Genomic DNA, 21,232 nt, shown 5'->3' with positions numbered 1-21,232 from the left:
TTGTACATATATTTTTTATGATTTTATTTACTGATAGATTTAAGAGAGAGAAAAAGGGAGCAAGCAGGGGGAGGGAGAGAGACAAGTAGACTCTTCGCTGAGTGCTGAACCAGACACAGGGCTTGATCTCACAGCCCCAAGATTATGACCTGAGCCGAAATCAAGAGACGCTAACCAATTGAGCCACCCAGGTGCACCTCTTTGTATATATTTTTAACCTGTCATATGCTTCAAATATTTGTCCAAATTTCAAATAATCCTTTTGCTCTGTTTGTTATGTTTTATAGTACAGAAATTCTTTTACATTTTCATGAGTTAATCTAGACACCAAGGAAGCAACAACTTAGAGATCTGAACTTTGAAGTCAGAAACTGGATTGAAAACTTGGCTTAAATCCTTATTAGATGTGTGACCATGGGCAAACTAACTTCTCTGAGACTTAGTTTTCTTATCTGTAAAAGGGCGATAACACCCCATACTATACAGTTGTTATGAGGATTATATTCATTCATTCCTTCATTCATCATTTCCCATCATGTCTCCCAGGCAAAGAAAAAGCACTCATTAATAGCTGCAGGAACAATTATCACTGATAGAGAACATATTTTAATTTTTGATAGCAGCTCTCAAATTTAAGTGTGCGCAAAAAGTCACCTAAGATCCTTGTTTAAAAAAAAAAAAAAAAAAAAAAATTGGATTTCTAGGCTTCAACCCCAGAGTTTTTGATTATGTAGGTCCAGGACGAGGCCCTAAAACAAACATTTCTAATAAGCATCCTTGGGATATTCTGATGCAAGCAGTCCAGGATACTCTTAAAGAAATATTTATGGGGACGCCTGGGTGGCTCAGTTGGTTAAGCAGCTGCCTTCGGCTCAGGTCATGATCCCAGCGTCCTGGGATTGAGTCCCACATCGGGCTCCTTGCTCGGCGGGGAGCCTGCTTCTCTCTCTGCCTCTGCCTGCCATTCTGTCTGCCTATGCTCGCTCTCTCCCCCTCTCTCTCTCTGATAAATAAATAAAATCTTTAAAAAAAAAAAAAAATTTATGGATTCCGCCTTTGGTAATGTAACTGAAATATCCTAGCTCACTCCAGAATTAAATAAATACTGACCTATATTTTCTCCTATATGCTTATGGGTCCTTTTAAAAATATTTAATCCATCTAAAATACATGTTATTAAATAGTGGGCTAATGTTTATTAAATAATCAAAACTTCCTGCTACGATTTGGAAAAAATCTCCTCTATCACCAGAAAACTACTGTAGTTTCCATTACTATACTCTATGCTTTAATAACTGGTAAGGACAATCCCCTCATTATTTCTGTTTTTCAAAATTTGCCAAACAATTTTTTCCTGTGTTCAATATATGTTAAGTATGTGGAGACAGTAAATTTTACAAATAAAATAAATCAACTTCATAATAACTCTTCCAAAGTCTCACTGTAGTATTGCTTAGAAGTACGCTAAAAATTGAAATTAATTTGGGAATAAATATCTCCCATTTCTTCAAATCTTTTAATATCCAAGTATATTTTCTTCAAAAAGACCTCCTATACTTCTTAATAAACTTTATTCCTTGGTATCCTGTACTTCTGTTACAGAAAAGAAAAGTGGCTTAGAGTGTGAACTTACAAATAAGATTGCTTAGAATATGATCTAAACTCTAACCATTACAAGCTGTGTGAATGACGTTGAGCAAGTCTCTTAATCTTTCCAAGCTTCAGTTTCTCATTATAAAATGGGGGCAGCAATAAAGTGCACATAAGAGGATTGTTTTAAGAATGAATGAAATGAGATTAAAAAAAAAAAAAAGGAATGAAATGAGATAATGAATGTAAAATGGTTTACAGAGTGACTAGTACAGAGGAATTGCTCCATAAATGTTAACCAGTATTATCATTAAGACTAATAAGACTATCCTCTTACTTCCTATTTACTGTTTATTTACAAGAAAGTTGCTGATGTTTTCTTTTTTATCTTTGTTCAAATATATCCCCTGAATTTTCTTACTATTCATAATAGTTTTCCAGTTAATTCTCTGAATAGGGAAAATATTAACTGCTTAAAACTTAAAGAAGAAATCACAAAAGGAAAAACTATTCAACAAGCTATGCTAAAACAAATGGTTGGTTATACAGAAAACATTTGAATTAGGTCCTCAATTCAAACCATATGTCAATATAAATATCAGAAAGAACAAAAAATCAAAGCTAAAATTCAAACCTTAAAAATTCTAGACCAGTCCTAGTAGCACTGTTTATAATAGAAAAAAACAAATGGAAAACAAGTGAAATGTCATCTTAAGTAACTGTCAGGTTTTTTCATTTTACCTATTTAGTATATTTATTGTTTATTGCCTGCCTTCCTCCCACATCCCCTCCCCCCTACTTCTAGTCCACACTAAAATATAAGCTCCAGGAGAGCAGAGATTTTTTTTCCGTTTTCTCCACTGATGTGTTCCAAGAGCCTGCACCTTGCAAGGAGCAGCAATCAATAAATATCTCCTGAAACAGTTGTCCATCAACAGGAGAATGGATAAACTAGAGGGTATTCGTGATGGAACACTATAATAGCAAAAAATGAACCACAGTTACATACAACATTATGGGTCACTCTCTGAAATATAATACTGAGTGAAAATAATTTTACAATATGTATGGTATGAAATGCAAAATTATAAAAAAAAAATGAAGTGTTTAAGGTAAAGTTTCCCAGTGGTATACATGAAGAGGGGCAATTAGGGCTTTATCTTGAAAAATATAAAAATTACAAAAATACATTTCATTGTTCACAAAAGTTTAGGTCTATTACTCTAATTAATCACTTTTCTTGGGCACCTGGGTGGCTCAGTGGGTTAAAGCCTCTGCCTTCAGCTCAGGTCATGAGCCCAGGGTCCTGGGATCAAGCCCCACATCGGGCTCTCTGCTCAAGCAGGGAGCCTGCTTCCTCCTCTCTCTTTGCCTGCCTCTCTGCCTACTTATGGTCTCTGTCTGTCAAATAAATAAATAGATAAATCTTTTTTTTTTTTTTAAATCACTTTTCTTAGTGATTACTTTAAAAAGAAAAAAAAAAAAAGACTTTGTATCACCTCACCTGCTAAAAAGAAAATGGAAACCCAAACACAAAATAAAATATTTAAACAGTGGTAAAGTAAAGCCAGACATACCTATAAGTTCAGGTGGGTTTCTTTCATTAAACCGCTCACAGAGACGAATGAATGTCTCAGTATTCTCAGTTGTAGGGCACTCGCCGTGTCTAGTAATATGGAAACATTTTTTTAAGAAGAAATTGCAAATTTCAGCAAAATGTTTCAATATTAAAGAATCTTAATACATGACTTACCCTTTACATTGAAGTTTTATGTATTTGATTCCTTCTTTTTCTATGTCATTTCTGTCATAGAACCTCGAAGTATTTGTCAAATCTACTAACAAGCCCATTTTAACCTTAAAAAAAAGAGAGAGAGAAGAAAAAGAGAAAAAAGCAGATTTACTAGTAACTGAATTTGTTCCAAAACAAACTGATTAAATGGCAATACTCCAGTTCATCCATCTACACTGAGGGAGATTTTATGTCACTCGACTAATGAACTACTGATAACAAAAGCATCACTTACTCAAGTCTTATTCAAGGTACTAGAACTTAGAAGGCACTAAATGAAATAAATTAAACCTCAAACCGATGAGAGAACTAGAACATACGCAAAACGTAGTCCACTTCAACATCACAGAAGTCTACCTAAAAATGCAGACATGGATGCAGTTTTCTAAGTCTGTCCCCCCACAACCTATAATTCATTAGACAAGAGGATACAGCAAGAGTAGCATGTATGTGAAATACACCCCAACCCCCAAGCACACATCAACCTAGTAATCCAAGCAGCTATCACTATATCACATACTAGGCAATTAAATTCTAACGTATTATATAAGGCAAAAAGTATGTACAGTCAAAATTTTCTTATAAATCCCTTAAATCATCAGTAAAGAACAGTACATAAGGCCATAACTGCATCTCATTGAGGATTTAATCCCATCTCTCAGGCAGTTTTTCTTCCTGCATTAGAACAAAAATCATTATTTCTTCTGTTGGGCATTAACTAATGTAGTTGGCTTGTGATCAGGGACCAAGTAGCTTAAAAAATCTTTAACAACTAGAATCACATTCAGACTAATAAGAGAGTCTCACTAAGATACGCACACTGGAACTGAGCCATGTAAAAGAACAGTTAACTCACACATCCTCTGCCTCAGTCTGAAGCACATATTCTCTGGAAAGAATGACAAGGGAAACAATCTGCACTTTTAAAACTGTTATTTGTCTCTCTTTTATTATCACTTTTATTGAGTACCTAGTGTTGGATGTGTCTGAAGGAGACTGGTTTACAAAATGATTTGACTCCACTGTTAGGGGGGAAAAATGGCAAAGACATTTATATTTCATGCACAACAAAACTGACAAAACTAACAAAATTGTTTGTTTCCAAAATATTAACTAGCTACCACATGTGTTCCACTGATTTCCTCAGATTCCTTAGTTTAAGTGCAGATGAGAGTTAGGTCTACCCATCACGTGAGCTCTTACAGGAAATGTATTTCTTAGCGCATTTTCTACAATCTGCCACCCCTGGGCCTACTTCCCTTCCCACACAACTTCTGCAGTGATCTTCATTCCTTCAGAGGACATGTACTGTCAAACACAGAGTTAGATCTCATTAATATAGCTTCTCAGAGAGTTAGAATTAGAACCCATGTTGTTTGTATCCAGATCCAAAATAAGATATGGATCAAAAGTGGAGATGGACAAGAAAATACGAGTTTTCTAAATACATAAAAACACTTTAGCCAAGGAAATGGAGAAACTGTACTGTATGACTTAACTGCCTGGAGCCCCATATATAAGTATATATGTATGTGCTTGTGTGTTGTGTGTCTGTATGGATAATGTGTTTGTGTGTGAATGTATCTGCATACACATATACACATACATATACTACATATACATATTTATTTTTCATAATAGTCCAACCATGAAGTAAGGATAATAAGAGTACCTATTTCATGGAGTTATCGTGCGATTCACTAAAGGCACTGCTCTGTGCCAAGCTCTATACTATAAGCTTTATATGCACTAATTTTATTTACAGATGAGGAAACTGAATCAGGAAGAGATTATGTAACTTGCCCAACAGAGCTGTAAGTGGCAAACTGGAAATCAAAACCAGGATGTGGCTTCTAAGCCCAAACTCTTACCATACCAACCAGGAAATATTTAATGCTCTATAAACGTTAACTAAGACTTTCAAAGTCATTATTGATAATGAAAATAAAAGTTAAAAGTTTACAAAAAATATAAACAAAGACTCAAAAACTATACCGAGAAAAGGGATGAGTAAATCTCAAATATCTCGTATTTCAAATCTCATATATCAAAATATGGTTTTCAAGGTAAAGTAAATCTCATATATCAAAATATGGTTTTCAAAATCTAAGTGACAATTTTTCTATCCCACAATAAAAACCTTTGCACATAATGAGTAGCAGTATTGGATGAATGTACTGAAACAGAAGAGTACAAACAGTAACAAGTTGAATTATGTCCCCTAAAAAAATATGTTCTAGTCCTAACTCCTAGTACCTGTGAATGTGATATTTTTGGGAAATAGGGCTATAGGGTCTTTATAAATATAATCAAGTTAAGATGAGATCACGCTGGATTAGGGAACCCTTAAAAAACAGAAACTTGGACAGACACACACAGGAGATGTCAACAAGAGCAATGACCCACAGAGCTACAAGCCAAGGAATGCCAATGATCACTGGCATTAACCAGAAGCTAGCAGAAAAGAGTGAACGGAAAAGATTCTCCCTCCAAGCCTCCAAAAGGATTCCTTTCCTGCACCTTGATTTAGAACTTCCAGTGTCCAGAACTGTGAGAGAATAAATGTCTGTTTTAAGTCACCCAGTTTGTGGTAATTTGTTACAAGAGCCCTAGGAAGCTAATTTAATCAGTATTGTATAAGAATAATATAAAAAATAATAAAGTTTCATTTAGGAAAATAGTTTGGCCCTTTCTTGTAAAATTAGGTATGCACACAGCCATCATACTCTAAATATTTATCCCAGAAAAATGGCAACTGTACATGAATGTTCTCATAAGTGTGTGCAACATCCCACAACTGCAAATAACTCAAATAACTCAATATAACTCAAATAACTCAGTGGGAGAAGAGTTTAATAAAATCTGATACATCTAAACAAGTGAATAATATTCAACAATTAAAAGGAACAAACTTTTTGTTGAAACATACAACTTGGATGGACCTCAAGGGCATTATGCTTAGTGAAAAAAGCCAATACCAAAAGGCCACATACTATTTTATTCCATTTATATACTATTTTATTCCATTTGTCATTCTCAAAATGACAAAGCTACAGAGATGGAAAACAGATTAGCAGGTGCCAGTGTACAGGAATGGGGGGGTGGGTAAAATCTGACTATAAGGGGGTAGCATGAGAGAGTTCCTTTGTGGATATGAAAAAGTTCTGTATCTAATACCATGAATCTATACATTGGATCAAACTGCAGAGAACTATACACACAAACACAAAAATGAATATAAAAACTGGTAAAAACTAAACAAGGTCTGTAATCAATTCAAAAGTACTGTACAAATGTCAATTTCCTGCTTTGATATTGTACTACAATTATATAAGATGTCACCATTGGGAACACCATTAGGAAAAGCTGGGAGGCGGGTTCACAGAATTCTATGGAAAATTTTTGCAACTTCCTTTTGGTCAATGAATTATTTCAAAATAAGAATTTTTTTTTTTAAAGCCACCTGAAGAACAAGAAAGGGATAAAAACATACTAAAACAATATCAAAAATGTTTTGTTTCTTACCTTCAGACTCTTTAGATAATTTGAGAGCATACTGGGATGGAACCGATTTTCTTCAGCAACTTGACTATCATATCTTGGTCCTAACATTGTCTTCAGAGGTAAGAATCTTCCTAAACAACATTAAGATGGGTAACAATTTTCATTAAAGAAAATGTTCCATGTTGAAACTATAATTAGGTATTCTCAAAATCACTTTCTTAAAACATTTTAAATGGAACTGTTCATGAAGAATTCTTAATCTAAACTACACTTTTAAAAGGTACCACCCTGGAATTTTTTTTAAAGATTTTATTTATTTATTTGACAGAGATCACAAGTAGGCATAGAGGCAGGCAGAGAGAGTGAGAGGGAAGCAGGCTCCCTGCTGAGCAGAGAGCCCGATGCAGGACTCGATCCCAGGACCCTGAGATCATGACCTGAGCCAAAGGCAGCAGCTTAACCCACTGAGCCACCCAGGTGCACATCTGTCCAGAATTTTTTAAGGACAACATAAATTCCAGAAATTGACAATCAAATAGAATAGCAAAAGAAAGGAGCTCCTGGGTGGCTCAGTCAGGTGAGCATCCAACTCTTGGTTTCAGCTCAGGTCATGATGTCAGGGGTCATAGGATCGAAACCCACATGGGGCTCCAAGCTCAGCAGGGAGTCTGCTTGAGATTCTTTCCCCCTCCTTCTCTCTCCCCTTCTGCTCCTCCCCAGAGCACAAGTGCACTCTCTCTCCCTCCCTCTAAAATAGGAAAATAAGTATTTAAAAAAAAAAAAAAAGAAGAATAGCAAAAGAAAAACTACCAGTGAACAGAACTTCCAAAAAAACTCCTTAAGTTGGGGAGCAGGTATGAACAAAATAGGTAAACTGGATTAAGAGGTACAAACTTCCAGTTACAAAATAAGTATGTCACAGAAATGAAAAGTACAGCATAGGATAGAGTCAATAATATTGTAATAACATTGTATGGTGACAGATGGTTAACTACATTTATTCTAGTGAGCACTAATTTACAAAACAGTCAAATCACTGCACTGTACACCTGAAACTACGAAAACACTGTATTATCAACCATACTTCATTAATAAAAAATTTTTAAGTAAAAATAATTTTAAAACTTTTAAAAATTTGCTGTTTAAAAAAGGACTAAGGTTTTAAACTACTACATTAAAAAAGTTATTGCCTTAAAGCTTTTAAAGATATAATACTAGGGATGCCTGGGTGGCTCAGTTGGTTAAGCAGCTGCCTTCGGCTCAGGTCATGATCCCAGCCTGGGATCGAGTCCCACATCGGGCTCCTTGCTCAGCAGGGAGCCTCCTTCTCCCTCTGCCTCTGCCTGTCATTCTGTCTGCCTGTGCTTGCTCTCTCTCCCTCTCTCTCTCTCTGATAAATAAATAAAAATCTTTAAAAAAATAAAAATAAAATAAAAAAAAGATATAATACTAGAAAACTGATAATAGAGTGCATTAAATCAGTCCTTAAAATTCCTAATTATACTACCCCACTATGAGGTTGGAACCTTCCCCATCTTATGCACTTTATCCTGCACTCCAGGATAGGGAAAATGCTGAGAAGCATGCTAATCAAAATCCCTCTTAAAACCACTACCGGTGATCATAATTTCAACAAGACCAACTTTTGACCCTTTTTCTTCCTGAATCATATCTAAGCACAGGAGGAGTTACCTTATATAATCAATTTTAAAATCAACTATTTTAACTGACTTATATCTTAAAACACAATAATATCAGTAGGAATAAATAGCTACCTAAAATAACATGAGTGAAACCTTAACATCTGTCCAGAGACTTTAACCTGAATTTCATAAAAATAATTTTTTTAAGTTTTATGTTTTGGGTGCCCGGGTGGCTCAGTCGGTTAAGCATCTCCTTTCAGCTCAGGTCATGATCCCAGGGACTTGGGATCCAGTCCCACATCAGGCTCCCTGCTCAGTAGGGAGTCTGCTTCTCCTTCTACCGCTCCCCCTGCTAATGATCTTTCTCTCTCTCCCCCTCTCCCTCTCCATCCCTCTCTCTCTCTCAGATAAATAAAATCATTAAAAAAATAAAGTTTTACATTTTATGTACCAAACCACCCAAGATCACCAATAACCTCCACATTGCTAAATCAGATAGACAATCTCAGTTCTCAAAGAACGGCCTACTTTTTAATCCAAGTTCACTTTTTAATTCAATTTAATTTTTAATTCTTAAATCAGTTTTTTACTTGGCTTTTTGGCTACTACAACCCCTTGGTTTTCATCCCATTTCTCTGACCTCTACCTCTCAACCTCCTTTACAGGCTCCTCCTTATCTCCCTGACCCTTCAATGTTTTGTCCTAGGGCTCTGTCCTTGGACCTCCTATCAGTATTCACTCACTCACCTGGTGTCTCATCTCATCATAGAGCTTTAAAAGCCATGAATGGGGCACCTGGGTGGCTCAGTGGGTTAAGCCGCTGCCTTCGGCTCAGGTCATGATCTCAGGGTCCTGGGATCGAGTCCCACATCAGGCTCTCTGCTCAGCAGGGGGCCTGCTTCCCTTCCTCTCTATCTGCCTGCTTCTCTGCCTACTTGTGATCTCTGTCTGTCAAATAAATAAATAAAATCTTTTTAAAAATAAATAAATAAATAAAAGCCATGAATGTGCTGCTGACTCAAAATGTGCATTTCCAGTCCAAACCTCTCCCTGAACTCTAGGCTCAGATATCAAGCTGCCTACGCAACTTAGTCTGTAGTTGATGTCTAACAGATGTCTCAGACATGATCTCCAAACCTGAACTCTCAACATTCAAGCACTTAAAAGGTGCTCCTCTCATGGTCTTCCTCATCTCAGCAAATTGTAACACTATTTTTTCAGTAGCTCAGGCCAAGCCCTTTGGCATTATCCTTGACCCCTGTCTTTTTCTCATACCCCATTTTCTTTTTTTTTTTTTTTTTACTTCTGAAATTCTTTTTTATTATTTTTTATTAACATATAATGTATTATTTGCCCCAGGGGTACAGGTCTGTGAATCATCAGGCTTACACATTTCACAGCACCCACCATAGCACATACCCTCCCCAATATCCACATCCCAACCACCCTCTCACACCTCCCCTCCCCACAGCAACCCTCAGTTTGTTTTGTGAGATTAAGAGTCTCTTATGGTTTGTCTCCCTCCTGATTCCATCTTGTTTGTTTTTCCTTCCCTACCTCCCAAACCCTCCACTCTGCCTCTCAAATTCCTCATATCAGGGAGATCATATGATAACTGTCTTTCTCTGATTGACTTATTTCACTCAGCACAATACCCTCTAGTTCCATCCACATCATTGCAAATGGCAAGATTTCATTTCTTTTGATGGCTGCATAGTACTCCATTGAATCTTTCCACCACTTCTTCTTTATCCATTCATTTGTTGATGGACATCTAGGTTCTTTCCATAGTTTGGCTATTGTGGACACTGCTGCTATAAACATTTGGGTGCACATGCCCCTTCGGATCAGTACATTCGTATCTTTAGGGTAAATACCCAGTAGTGCGATTGCTGGGTCGTAAGGTAGCTCTATTTTCAGCTTTCTGAGGAACCTCCATGCTGTTTTTCAGAGTGGCTGCACCAGCTTGCATTCCCACCAACAGTGTAGGAGGGCTCCCCTTTCTCTGCATCCTCTCCAACATCTGTCGTTTCCTGACTTGTTAATTTTAGCCACTCTGGTGTGAGGCAGTATCTCATTGTGGTTTTGATTCATATTTCCCTGATGCTGAGTGATGTTGAGCATTTTTTCATGTGTCTGTTGGCCATGAGAAATGTCTGTTCACATTCTCTGCCCATTTCTTGATTGGATTATTCTTTGCGTGTTGAGTTTGATAAGTTCTTTATATATTTTGGATACTAGCTCTTTATCTGATATGTCATTTGTGAATATCTTCTCCCATTCTGTCAGTTATCTTTTGGTTTTGTTGACTGTTTCCTTTGCTGTGCAAAAGCTTTTGATCTTGATGAAGTCCCAATAGTCCATTTTTTCCCCCTGCTTCCCTTGCCTTTGGCGATGTTTCTAGGAAGAAGTTGCTTTGGCTGAGGTCGAAGAGGTTGCTGCCTGTGTTCTCCTCAAGGATTTTGATGGATTCCTGTCTCACATTAAGGTCTTTCATCCATTTTGAGTCTATTTTTGTGTGTGGTGTAAGGAAATGGTTCAGTTTCATACTCACACCCCATTTTCAATCCATCAGCAAATCCTCTCAGATCTATCTTCAAAACATATCTAGAATCTAACCACTTCTCACAACCTCTACCATCAACTCACATTAATTATTATACTACATTGGCTTATTTAATAAATATTTAAAGAGTACCTATTATGTACTAAGCACTGTTCTAGGTACATGAAATGCATTAGTGAAAAGAAAAAAAAAACAAAAACAAAAAACAGATAAAAGGGCACCTGGGTGGCTCAGTGGGTTAAAACCTATGCCTTCAGCTCAGGTCATGATCCCAGGATCCTGGGATCGAGCCCCGCATCGGGCTCTCTGCTCAGCAGGGAGCCTGCTTCCTCCTCTCTCTCTGCCTGCCTCTCTGCCTACTTGTGATCTCTGTCTGTCAAATAAATAAACAAAATACTTATTTAAAAAAAAAAAAAAAACAGATAAAAATCCCTGTCCTCAACGGCACCTGGATGGCTCAGTTCGTTAAGCTCCAGCCTTCGGCTCTGGTCATGATCCCAGGATCCTGGGATTGAGCCCCGCATCAGGCTCTCTGCTCAGCAGGGAGCGTGCTTCTCCCTCTCCCTCTCCGCTTATGTGCTATCTCTCATTCTCTCTCTCTCAAATAAAAATAAAATCTTTTGAAAAAAAATCCCTGCCCTCAAAGAGCTTACACTCTATTGGGAAAGATAAACCATAAACAAGAAACATAATAATTAAGTAAGTAATACAGATTAGAAGATTCTCCCACTAGACCCTCTCTCCTTCTCACTTTTGTCTCAGAGGCCCAATCCTGTTTCCATCAGCTTCTCCAGGCTTCACTTTCCTTATCCAATGTTAAGAGTCCACAGCTTATCACCACGGTCAGTCCCACTAAATACCCTTAACCTCCCTGATCCTCCATATCACTCAGCCATACTTAAACTAGAAAAAACCAGACCTCAATAAACTCAACCACCTGACTTCTTTGGGCCTAAACCTATACAGCTCAGAGCTCGCAAAGAAAAATTTCACCACATAGCAGATGGCTGACACCATAAACTATGTCTAAATCATCTCCCTAGCCCTAAGGACTAACACAAAGTACTCTAACACAAAGACTCTCAAGTATTTGCTGGTAAAATAACACCAAAGTCACCATCCCTATCACAATACTGTTTCATATTACATTCCTACAGTTAGTTTCAAGTAAGTTCTTCACACATAGTAAGCACAGTAATTTTATGTTGAATAATCTCCTTTTAAGAAATGAGAATTTTGTTTTTTTCAAAGTGTTCCCCTAAAATCTATCACTCATAAGGTGAATAAAATAATTTTTCAAAAATAAAACTTGGCCCTATCTCCAGGAGCTCTCCCTCATTGGAAGTCTGATTTAATCAGAGGAAGTAACTTCATAGTGGAATAGATTATATATATAATTAGTACCATCTTCTTTCTGATTCAGGGAAAATTATGAACATCTAATACTACTGAGATGTATCCTAATGTTCACATTGAGAAAATGTAAACAGCCATAACACATTTTCCTAAATATGCCAAATACTAAGGAAATTATACAATAAGCATGGATTACTTCAGTGAGTTTAAGCCTCTGCCTTTGGCTCAGGTCATGATCTCAAGGTCCTGGGATTGATCCCCACATCAGGTTCTCTGCCCAGCAGGGAGCCTGCTTCCCCCTCTCTCTCTGCCTGCCTCTCTGCCTACTTGTGATCTCTATCTCTCTGTCAAATAAATTTAAAAATCTTAAAAAAAAAAAAAAAGAAAGAAAATAGGAGGTAGAAAGTAGAATGTGAATTATTCCTTATTTTTCACTAAAGTTGCAAAAATATAAATAGTATTTTTTGCTCCACCTACTGTAAAACATTGCCAACATGCATTTCCAAAATATATAATGTGGTATGAACACTCCTAGGAGAGGCAGAGACAGAACTTTAAGGGAAATTTACAGAAACTTATCAAGAATCATACATTGTGGGGCGCCTGGGTGGCTCAGTGGGTTTTAAAGCCTCTGCCTTCAGCTCAGGTCATGATCTCAAGGTCCTGGGATTGAGCCCCGCATCGGGCTCTCTGCTCAGTAGGGAGCCTGCTTCCTCCTCTCTCTCTGCCCGCCTCTCCGCCTACTTGTAATCTCTGTCTGTCAAATAAATAAATAAAATCTTTAAAAAAAAAAAAAAAAAGAATTGTACATTGTGTTCACTGTACTTTCTAATAAGCATCACAACCAAAGCAATACTGATTACTAGTAAAAATCCAGCGCAATTGTCAGGAGGCCTAGGGTTCTGTCCACGGATCATAGTTAATCTGATAGATGAGCTTAGTATCTCACCAAACCACAATAATTAAAGAGTCTAATTTTGGGAAGCCAAAATATTCCAATACAATAATAAGGAAAAGCTTAATTCCTGGCCCTTAATTCCCAGCAGAGGGAGGAAAAAAAGGCACACAACTCTATTTCTGAGAGAGGCATAAAGCTGCCTGGAAGTCAGCACCTTACCTGCTGCTATCTACCCCAAGTCAGTGCCACACTTGTTCTATTTAACAATAAGTCAGTGTTCTGATCTTTGTCACTGCCAGCCTGCACATTACATTAGACTCTGATATTTAAACAATTTTTCTAACTCCAAATTAAAAAATAATCACTTTGGCAAGAACTTTATGATCTTGTTTTTCTCACAAATCAGCGTAACAGATAATTCTAACGAAAGAATCCAGGAACATGCTCCAAGCTAGAAAAGAAACCATACATCTGGGATGCCTGGGTGGCTCAGCTGGTTTAGCGTCTGCCTTCAGCTCAGGTCATGATCCCAGTGTCCTGGGATTGAGTTCCACATCAGACTCCTTGTTCAGCCGGGAGCTTGCTGCGCTCCCTAGTTGTGTGCCAGCACTCACTCTCTCTCTCTCCCTGACAAATAATAATAAATAAAATCTTTAAAAAAAAAAAAAAAGAAGCCACTGATCTAAATCTAGAGGCTTTTCCATACTCCATAGAAAAAAGCCACATGTAATAAAGAAAGGATTCACTACAAAGTTAGAGATGGTAAGGGGGGAAAAGTCAAAACGGCCTACAAAGAAAAATGTAAAGAACTGTGACCAATTAATTTGAATAAGTACAACGATTACCAAGAACAACTGCGTTTATTACAAGTGAAAATGCATATAAAAACGGTTAGAGTTGGGGCACCTGGGTGGCTCAGTGGGTTAAGCCTCTGCCTTTGGCTCAAGTCATGATCTCAGGGTCCTGGGATCGAGCCCCGCATCAGGCTCCCTGCTCAGCAGAGAGCCTGCTTCCCCCTCTCTCTGCCTGCCTCTCTGCCTGCCTCTCTGCCTAGTTGTGATTTTTCTCTCTCTGTCAAATAAATAAATAAACTCTTAAAAAAAAAAAAAAAGATTAGAGCAGGAGTGTCTAGGTGGCACAGTCACTTAAGCAACCACCTCTTGATTTCAGCTCAGGTCATAACCTCAGGATGGTGAGACTGAGTCCTGCACCAATCTCTGCATTCAGGAGGGAGTCAGAGGCTGCTTGAGATTCTCTGCCCCTCCCCTTGCTTGTATGCACACTCTCTCTCTCTCTCTAATAAATCTTTTTTAAAAAATGGTTAGAGCATGAAGAAAATTTTTTCATTTTTCATTAAAGACATTTCCTCACCCTAAGACTTGCTTAGGTTATCTTACAGTATTATTTTTAGCCATCATTGATATGGCTCTACTTACTAAGGATTTTATGTAAAATGTGGGGGGGGGGGGAAACCCTGACAAAGCAGGAGAATTAGGAACCTGAATTTAAAAAGGGCTCTTGGGACACCTGGGTGGCTCAGTTAAGCGTCTGCCTTTGGCTCAGGTCATGATCTCCAGGTTCTGGAATCAAGTCCCACATCGGGCTCCCAGCTCAGCAGGGAGTCTGCTTCTGCCTCTCCCCTAGCTTGTGCTCTGTCTCTGGCTCTCCCTCTCTCTTAAATGAATTATTAAAAAAAAAAAATCTTGACAAACCATAAGAGACTCTTTTTTTTTTTTTTAAGATTTTTATTTATTTATTGGACAGAGAGATCACAAGTAGGCAGAGAGGCAGGCAGAGAGAGAGGAGGAAGCAGGCTCCCCGCTGAGCAGAGGGCCCGATGTGGGGCTCGATCCCAGCACCCTGGGATCATGACCCGAGCCGAAGGCAGAGGCTTAACCCACTGAGCCACCCAGGCGCCCTCATAAGAGACTCTTAATGTCACAAAACAAACTGAGAATGGCCAGGGGGAGGCGGGTAAGGAGAAAGTGGTGGGGTTATGGACATTGAGGACAGTATGTGCTACGGTGAGTGCTGTGAAGTGTGTAAACCTGGCGACTCACACACCTGTACCCCTGGGGCTAATAATACATTATATGTTTATTAAAAAAATAAAAAATTAAAATTTTTTTAAAAATTAAAAAATATCTTTAAAAAAATAAAAAAGCACTCTTTCAACAATTTCAAATAACTAGTAAGACATACTATAGATATATACATAACATGTAATCATAGTTCACTACAAAACCCTTTAATTTTTGTTGCAAAATACCTTCTAGAATAAGCAGCAAGTCGTAGTTCAAATGTAAATCGTTCACTCCTCAAAAATACAGTGTTAAGAAAATGAAAAAGCAAGCCACAGATGAGAGAAAAAAAAATTTAAGCATATATCCAACATAGGATTTGTATTTACAATATATAAAGAAGTCTAACAATTCAACAATAAGATAAAAACCCAAATAAAAAATCAGTACACGATCGGGACGCCTGGGTGGCTCAGTTGGTTAAGCAGCTGCCTTCGGCTCAGGTCATGATCCCAGCGTCCTGGGATCGAGTCCCACATCGGGCTCCTTGCTCGGCGGGGAGCCTGCTTCTCCCTCTGCCTCTGCCTGCCTCTCTGTCAGCATGTGCTCGCTCTCTCTCCCTCTCTCTCTCACAAATAAATAAATAAAATCTTTAAAAAAATTAAAAAAATAAAAAAAAATCAGTACACGATCTGGACATCTCACGGAAGATATGTGAATTACCAAGAAGCTCACATACACCACAAACCACAATATGACTAAATACCTATTATGGTGGGTAAAATTAAAAAGACTGACCATACCAAGCCTTGGAGAGGATATGAACTAAACAGAACTCTCAGACATTAATGGTGGGAATGTAAAATGCTATGGCTTTTAAAAAGAGTTTGATATTTTTTTAAAAGGTTAAACATACACCTACCATATGATCCCTTCCTCTCCTAGAAACTGACACAAGAGAAATGAAAGCATATATCCATACAAATTACTGTACAGGAATGTTCATAGCAGGTTAATTTGTAATAGCCAAAAACTGCAAACAACCTAAATGACTATCAGTGAGTGTATGGATAAACAAATGTGCTGCATCCATTAACGATGGACTACTACTGTTTGTATGTGCAATAAAAAGGGATGCACATACAAACATACAAGAACTTGGATAAATCTCAAAATAACAATGCTGAGCAAAAGAATACAGAGACCTCCCCCCACAAACAAGTGTATGCACTCTATGATTCCATTTTTTTTTTTAGTATAGAAAATGCAAACTAATCTATGACAGAAAGCATGTAAGAGATTGCCTGAGGAGGAAGGGATTACAGGGGGCAGTCGAAACTCTGAGAGGTAATGGTTATGTTCACTGTTTTGATTGTAGTGATGGTTTCATGGGTGTTTCACTGGAAGTGTGTCTGTGTATGCGGCATTTCTCAAACAGCACATTAAGGTTTGTTGTGTGTCAAACTCAATGAAGACGCAAAAATTCACAACAAAATCGTTTTTAAAAACCAAACTCCAGTCAGTGTCGATCCATTTCAGCACTGGGAAACTTCCCTCTCCTCTTGAGCCCTCCATCTCCAGACTGACACTTGTCCCTTCCCCATCCGAGAAACCTGGAAGGTTCATAAACTTCTAAGCTTCAAAGTAATGCCCGCTGTGTTCTTGGGCCCCCAGCTCCCGCCAGCCAAACCTCCTACTTTCGCGTTCGCAATACTTAGTCGTCCTGGAGAGTGACACGTGCCCCCACCCACCGCCCCCACCCACTCCAATCACTTTCCCAAACACTCAACCACGAAGCTCCGTCCGACCGAGCACACCTCGGTCCTGAAATACCACTAACAAGCACGGAACCCCACGAAAGCTGCGCCCCTCACACGGCCCACCCACGGGCCCGCGGATATGCAAGGACTCGAACACCACCCCCGTCCGGGTTACCTGCCACCGGCTGGCCGCGCCGCGGACAGTTCAGCCACCGTGGTGGGATCTTGTTATGAGCCATGTCTCGGGGCCGCGCAGAGGAGCCCCCTCCACCAACGCTCGCCGCGCCAACGCCGCCGCCTCCTCGCGGTCGGCTCCGTACGGAGGGTCCGAGGCACCCGAATCCCGGCAGGGGTCGGAATCCCAGCAGCTCCCACCCGGGAAACGTCAGAGGCGGCGCGCCACTTTCATTCAGGATCAACTCCACCACTCTAAGAGAGCCCACAATGCACTGCTACTTCCGCCCCTATAGGCCCCGCCCCCTTCTTTCCGAGGTCAGAGGGAAAGACGGAGAAGCTCGTTAAGAGGGTTGGGAAAGAGTTAAAAACACGGCGAATGGGAGGGGCGTGTCTTCCATTGCCCCGCCCCACCGAGAACTCCCGCTAGCCCTTAGGACGGCTTCGCGCAAGCGCGGGTGGCCTCGTACGGGTTCCCGCAAATGACACGTATTTTCTATTCTTACCTAGTCAGCAGATAGACACCCCTGAAAATGTAGAGAAGCCAGCCCTCTTTCCAGGCGTAGACTGATCCGCAGCTTCCACAAAAGCATCTGTTTTAGTGATGAAAGTGTCCTTCCCACCACAGTTAACGATCGCCTGATCGCCCTTTTTTCTGCCCAGCTTGGCGTCCCGGCAGGATCTGAGTTTGATCTGAAATTTGGGAAGTTCTCCTTGACATGGATCAGGGAAACAAGCTTTAGAGACATTCTAAGGGCGAGAAGTTGGAATGCCAGAAATGACTTTCTCTTTGGGGGCGGGGGGGGGTACTTGTAAGTATCCTTGAAGTATCTGAAATTAATCCCAAAATGGTTTTCTAGAGTTTTGTCTGTACATTTCTGGAGCAAATTTTCCGAGTACTGGGGAGCATCAGGGGCTCCGTGTCTCAAAGTTACTAACGTGTATAATTGGCAAAGGCGGGAATTGCCTCTGGAGTACCACTACCTGACGGTGTTCTTTGCCTTACCGAACAAATGGTCTTACCCTTCGAGTTAAACACGAGTGATTGGGAGCATTTTGTAAACTCCGTCCTGTAATAAGACTTTCTGTAATTACTAAAGTTTTAAACATAAAACTGGATAATGGAAAAATTAATTGTAATGTAGCAATTTGGTTTTAAAGACCAATACTATATTTGAATTGTAAGATTGTGAGTTTAGTGGGTGGGTGGCGTATACTTTAAAGTGGGTAGGTGGGAAACTTAAGGAACAGCTCAGCCCCTGAATGCCTGGACCCTCTCAGTAAGACTCAGAATTCTCCCATAAACAGAGAGGTCCTGAGTTAGGTCTCACTCCTGGTCTGCGCTGCCGTTACAACTTTTTGTAAATGTGTCACACCTCTCCTGACAGGACAAGATAAGGTTTTCCTTACCGACCAGCAGTGTATCTAAATAATTCTCTTCCCTGCTGACAAAGTAAAATGGATACCATGCCCAGAGGGGTGAAGTGTTCAATCCCCCAAATCTCTAGGAATGGAAAAGGTGAACCGAATCCTGTGAGAATATCTCATTTTCCCTCACTGGGGATGACCCCCCTTGGAAAGCGTCCCCCTCACACACTCTCACACACACACAGTCCTAGGCACAGGGAGAGCTTCCCAGAGGCTTCATGCCACCCATCAGCAGCTGTAATTGGTTGTAAGCCATCAGTGTGTGCTTAAGTTTACATCATTATAGTTCATGCCCTCTCCATCCTTAGTGCCTATAGAGCAAAAGGACCTCATGGCTCCCTTCTGCCCCACAAAAGACAGTAGAGTAGGAAAGTGGCATCCAAGTGACTGGGCAGTTTCTTACTAACAGGAATCTTTCTCTTGATGTTTTTCTCTTGTATTTCTGTCTATATCACTCCTAATCCCACATCTCTGCTTTTCCACAAGAGGAAAAATAGATGCCCACAGAAGGACCAACCACCTCCCTGGTTTTCTAGAACTCCCAACCTACCCTCATAAATAGGTCTTGGCCTCCTCTTTAACGCTTCTTCATGGGTGAATTCTTCCCTCAAACATCCATTTTGCCAATAAGGAAATGTGTAACAGTAACTAAAAATAAGATTGAATTTTCCCTGTTGACAAAAAGCAGAGAACTTTTCCCCCTTGCCTTTTCCTAGAACATTCTCTTCAGAAAGCTTCCGTTTGTAAATTCTCCCTCATCACTTTGATGGGTGTATAAATCTTTTTAACAGCTAAATCGGCCTTTTGCGGGTCTGACCAAGCAGGAATGTTTTTCTTAGGTCCTAGTAGCCATCTCAGGAAACAAGAAGGAAGATAGCACTCTTATCTTCCTGTCAGCAGGGGAATTTAGCCTAAGGTGACCTGTTCTAAGCTGTAACTACCTGCAAGTCAAAGAGTTAAAGAAAGGTTTGTTTAGGGGATTGCCTAGGTGGCTCAGTCATCCTGGGTGGTTCAATTGGTTACGCATCTGCCTTCTGCTCTGGTCGTGATCCCAGGGTCCACCTTGATCATGATAGGATTGAGCACCTTCAATCCCTGGGATTGAGCACCTCCCCTGGGGCTCCCTACTCAGCGGGGAGCCTGCTTCTCCCTCTCCTTTTGCCTCCCGCTCCCCCTGCTTGTGTGGGCTCACTCTCTCGCTCTCTCTCCCTCTCTCTAACAAATACATAAAATCTTTTTTTAAAAAATTTGTTTTTCTTTCAAACAATGGCAAATAACTGACACAAGTGGCCATGCCCATTACCAAATGAATTTAGAAAGAACTAAGAAAGAATGTATAACAAACAGTACTGCCAAGTCCTCCTTAACATAACCACTGGTTACCATTTATCTTGCGAATATGTAATCTATGTAGTCTATGTGTTTGTCTATAGAAAAGGGTGAGGGTTTTTTTCTCTTTTTGCAGTCTCATTAAAGGAATGCCTGTGTCCTAATTGCAGTCTGGTTTAATGTGTATCCAGTGATAAAACTGTGTTCTTTCTTTTCTACACTTGCGGAGAGGATTTCCTGGGTTGACAGAAGATTTTATTCCTCATTTTTTCCCCAGTAAGTGTATATGCCTCACTGGACTATTAAAGATTATTACAGAAACACTCCTCTGAGACAGAGCAGTGCCCCCTCAAGCCTTGCATCAGAGTCCAGTCTCCTGCTGCACACATCTCTATCAATGGCAGATGAAGGGCCAGTTCCGTTCATTCCGTCAGCCACCACATAGGATGCTCCTATCCAGAAGCTAGCAAAATGTCAGTGAGAAATACTCCCTTTTTTGATCAATTCCCATCTTCCCTAGCTGGCAGGGACTAAGTTGATGCCCCGTGCCTGGCTCCCTTTTTCATTCTGGTGACCCACCAACCTCCACCTCCTGCTTGTACTTTACCAGCTATAGTAAATAGGAGAAATTCAGAAAGAGACCATGTTGAGTTAAGCTTGAGCCAAAGAGGAACATGGACCACATCTCAAATAGAGGTTTGGGTTCTAAACTCAGGATATGGGGCAAAAGAAGCCAAACTCCGGACTGTCCTCCACTGCTCTTTCTTCATTTGAGCACCAAATGAAGTCACTGACTGGCGTTCAGGGTCATGTACATGACAGCAATCTTCGAACAATAGACTCACACTTTTCACAGCCAGTCTCCTCTGAGCTTCACTTCTTCCTCCAGGGCATAGGTTCAGGAAGAACAATGAGTAGCCTCTCTCTCTCTCTCTCCTGTGGGCCTACACAGGTACAGGTAAGTTCCTATGAGTTAAATGTGGGTACAATATGACTTGTTTGCAGTCAAATTCATACCCACCAACAGCTACTCTAATGTTGTAAACCGTAAGAGGTTGTACTGTGAAATTTCTTATTCATACAAGCTCCTTCCAAGGCCTAATTAGGTATTTGTCATTTTGTATTTTTAATCTTTTTTTTAAGACTTTTATTTTTAAGTAATCTCCACACC

The 21,232-nt window shown here is 39.7% G+C and overlaps 1 protein-coding gene across 1 annotated transcript in view; it reads right to left on the bottom strand.

Moving 5' to 3' along the window:
* Positions 1-17,558, bottom strand: part of RNGTT (RNA guanylyltransferase and 5'-phosphatase) — a 344,889-nt gene extending 327,331 nt beyond the window's left edge. Inside the window, exons 1-4 of the mRNA XM_044245889.1 lie at positions 17,306-17,558; positions 6,908-7,017; positions 3,344-3,447; positions 3,168-3,256 (exon numbers count right to left, since the gene is read on the bottom strand). Coding sequence (XP_044101824.1) covers positions 3,168-3,256; positions 3,344-3,447; positions 6,908-7,017; positions 17,306-17,369 — 367 coding nt within the window. The 5' untranslated portion in view covers positions 17,370-17,558. The remainder of the gene's footprint in view (positions 1-3,167; positions 3,257-3,343; positions 3,448-6,907; positions 7,018-17,305) is intronic.
* Positions 17,559-21,232: the final 3,674 nt, after the last annotated feature.

Source organism: Neovison vison, chromosome 1 (genome assembly GCF_020171115.1).
Source record: "Neovison vison isolate M4711 chromosome 1, ASM_NN_V1, whole genome shotgun sequence".
NCBI classification, from domain to species: domain Eukaryota; kingdom Metazoa; phylum Chordata; class Mammalia; order Carnivora; family Mustelidae; genus Neogale; species Neogale vison.
This window is presented reverse-complemented; position numbering and strand designations above follow the sequence as displayed.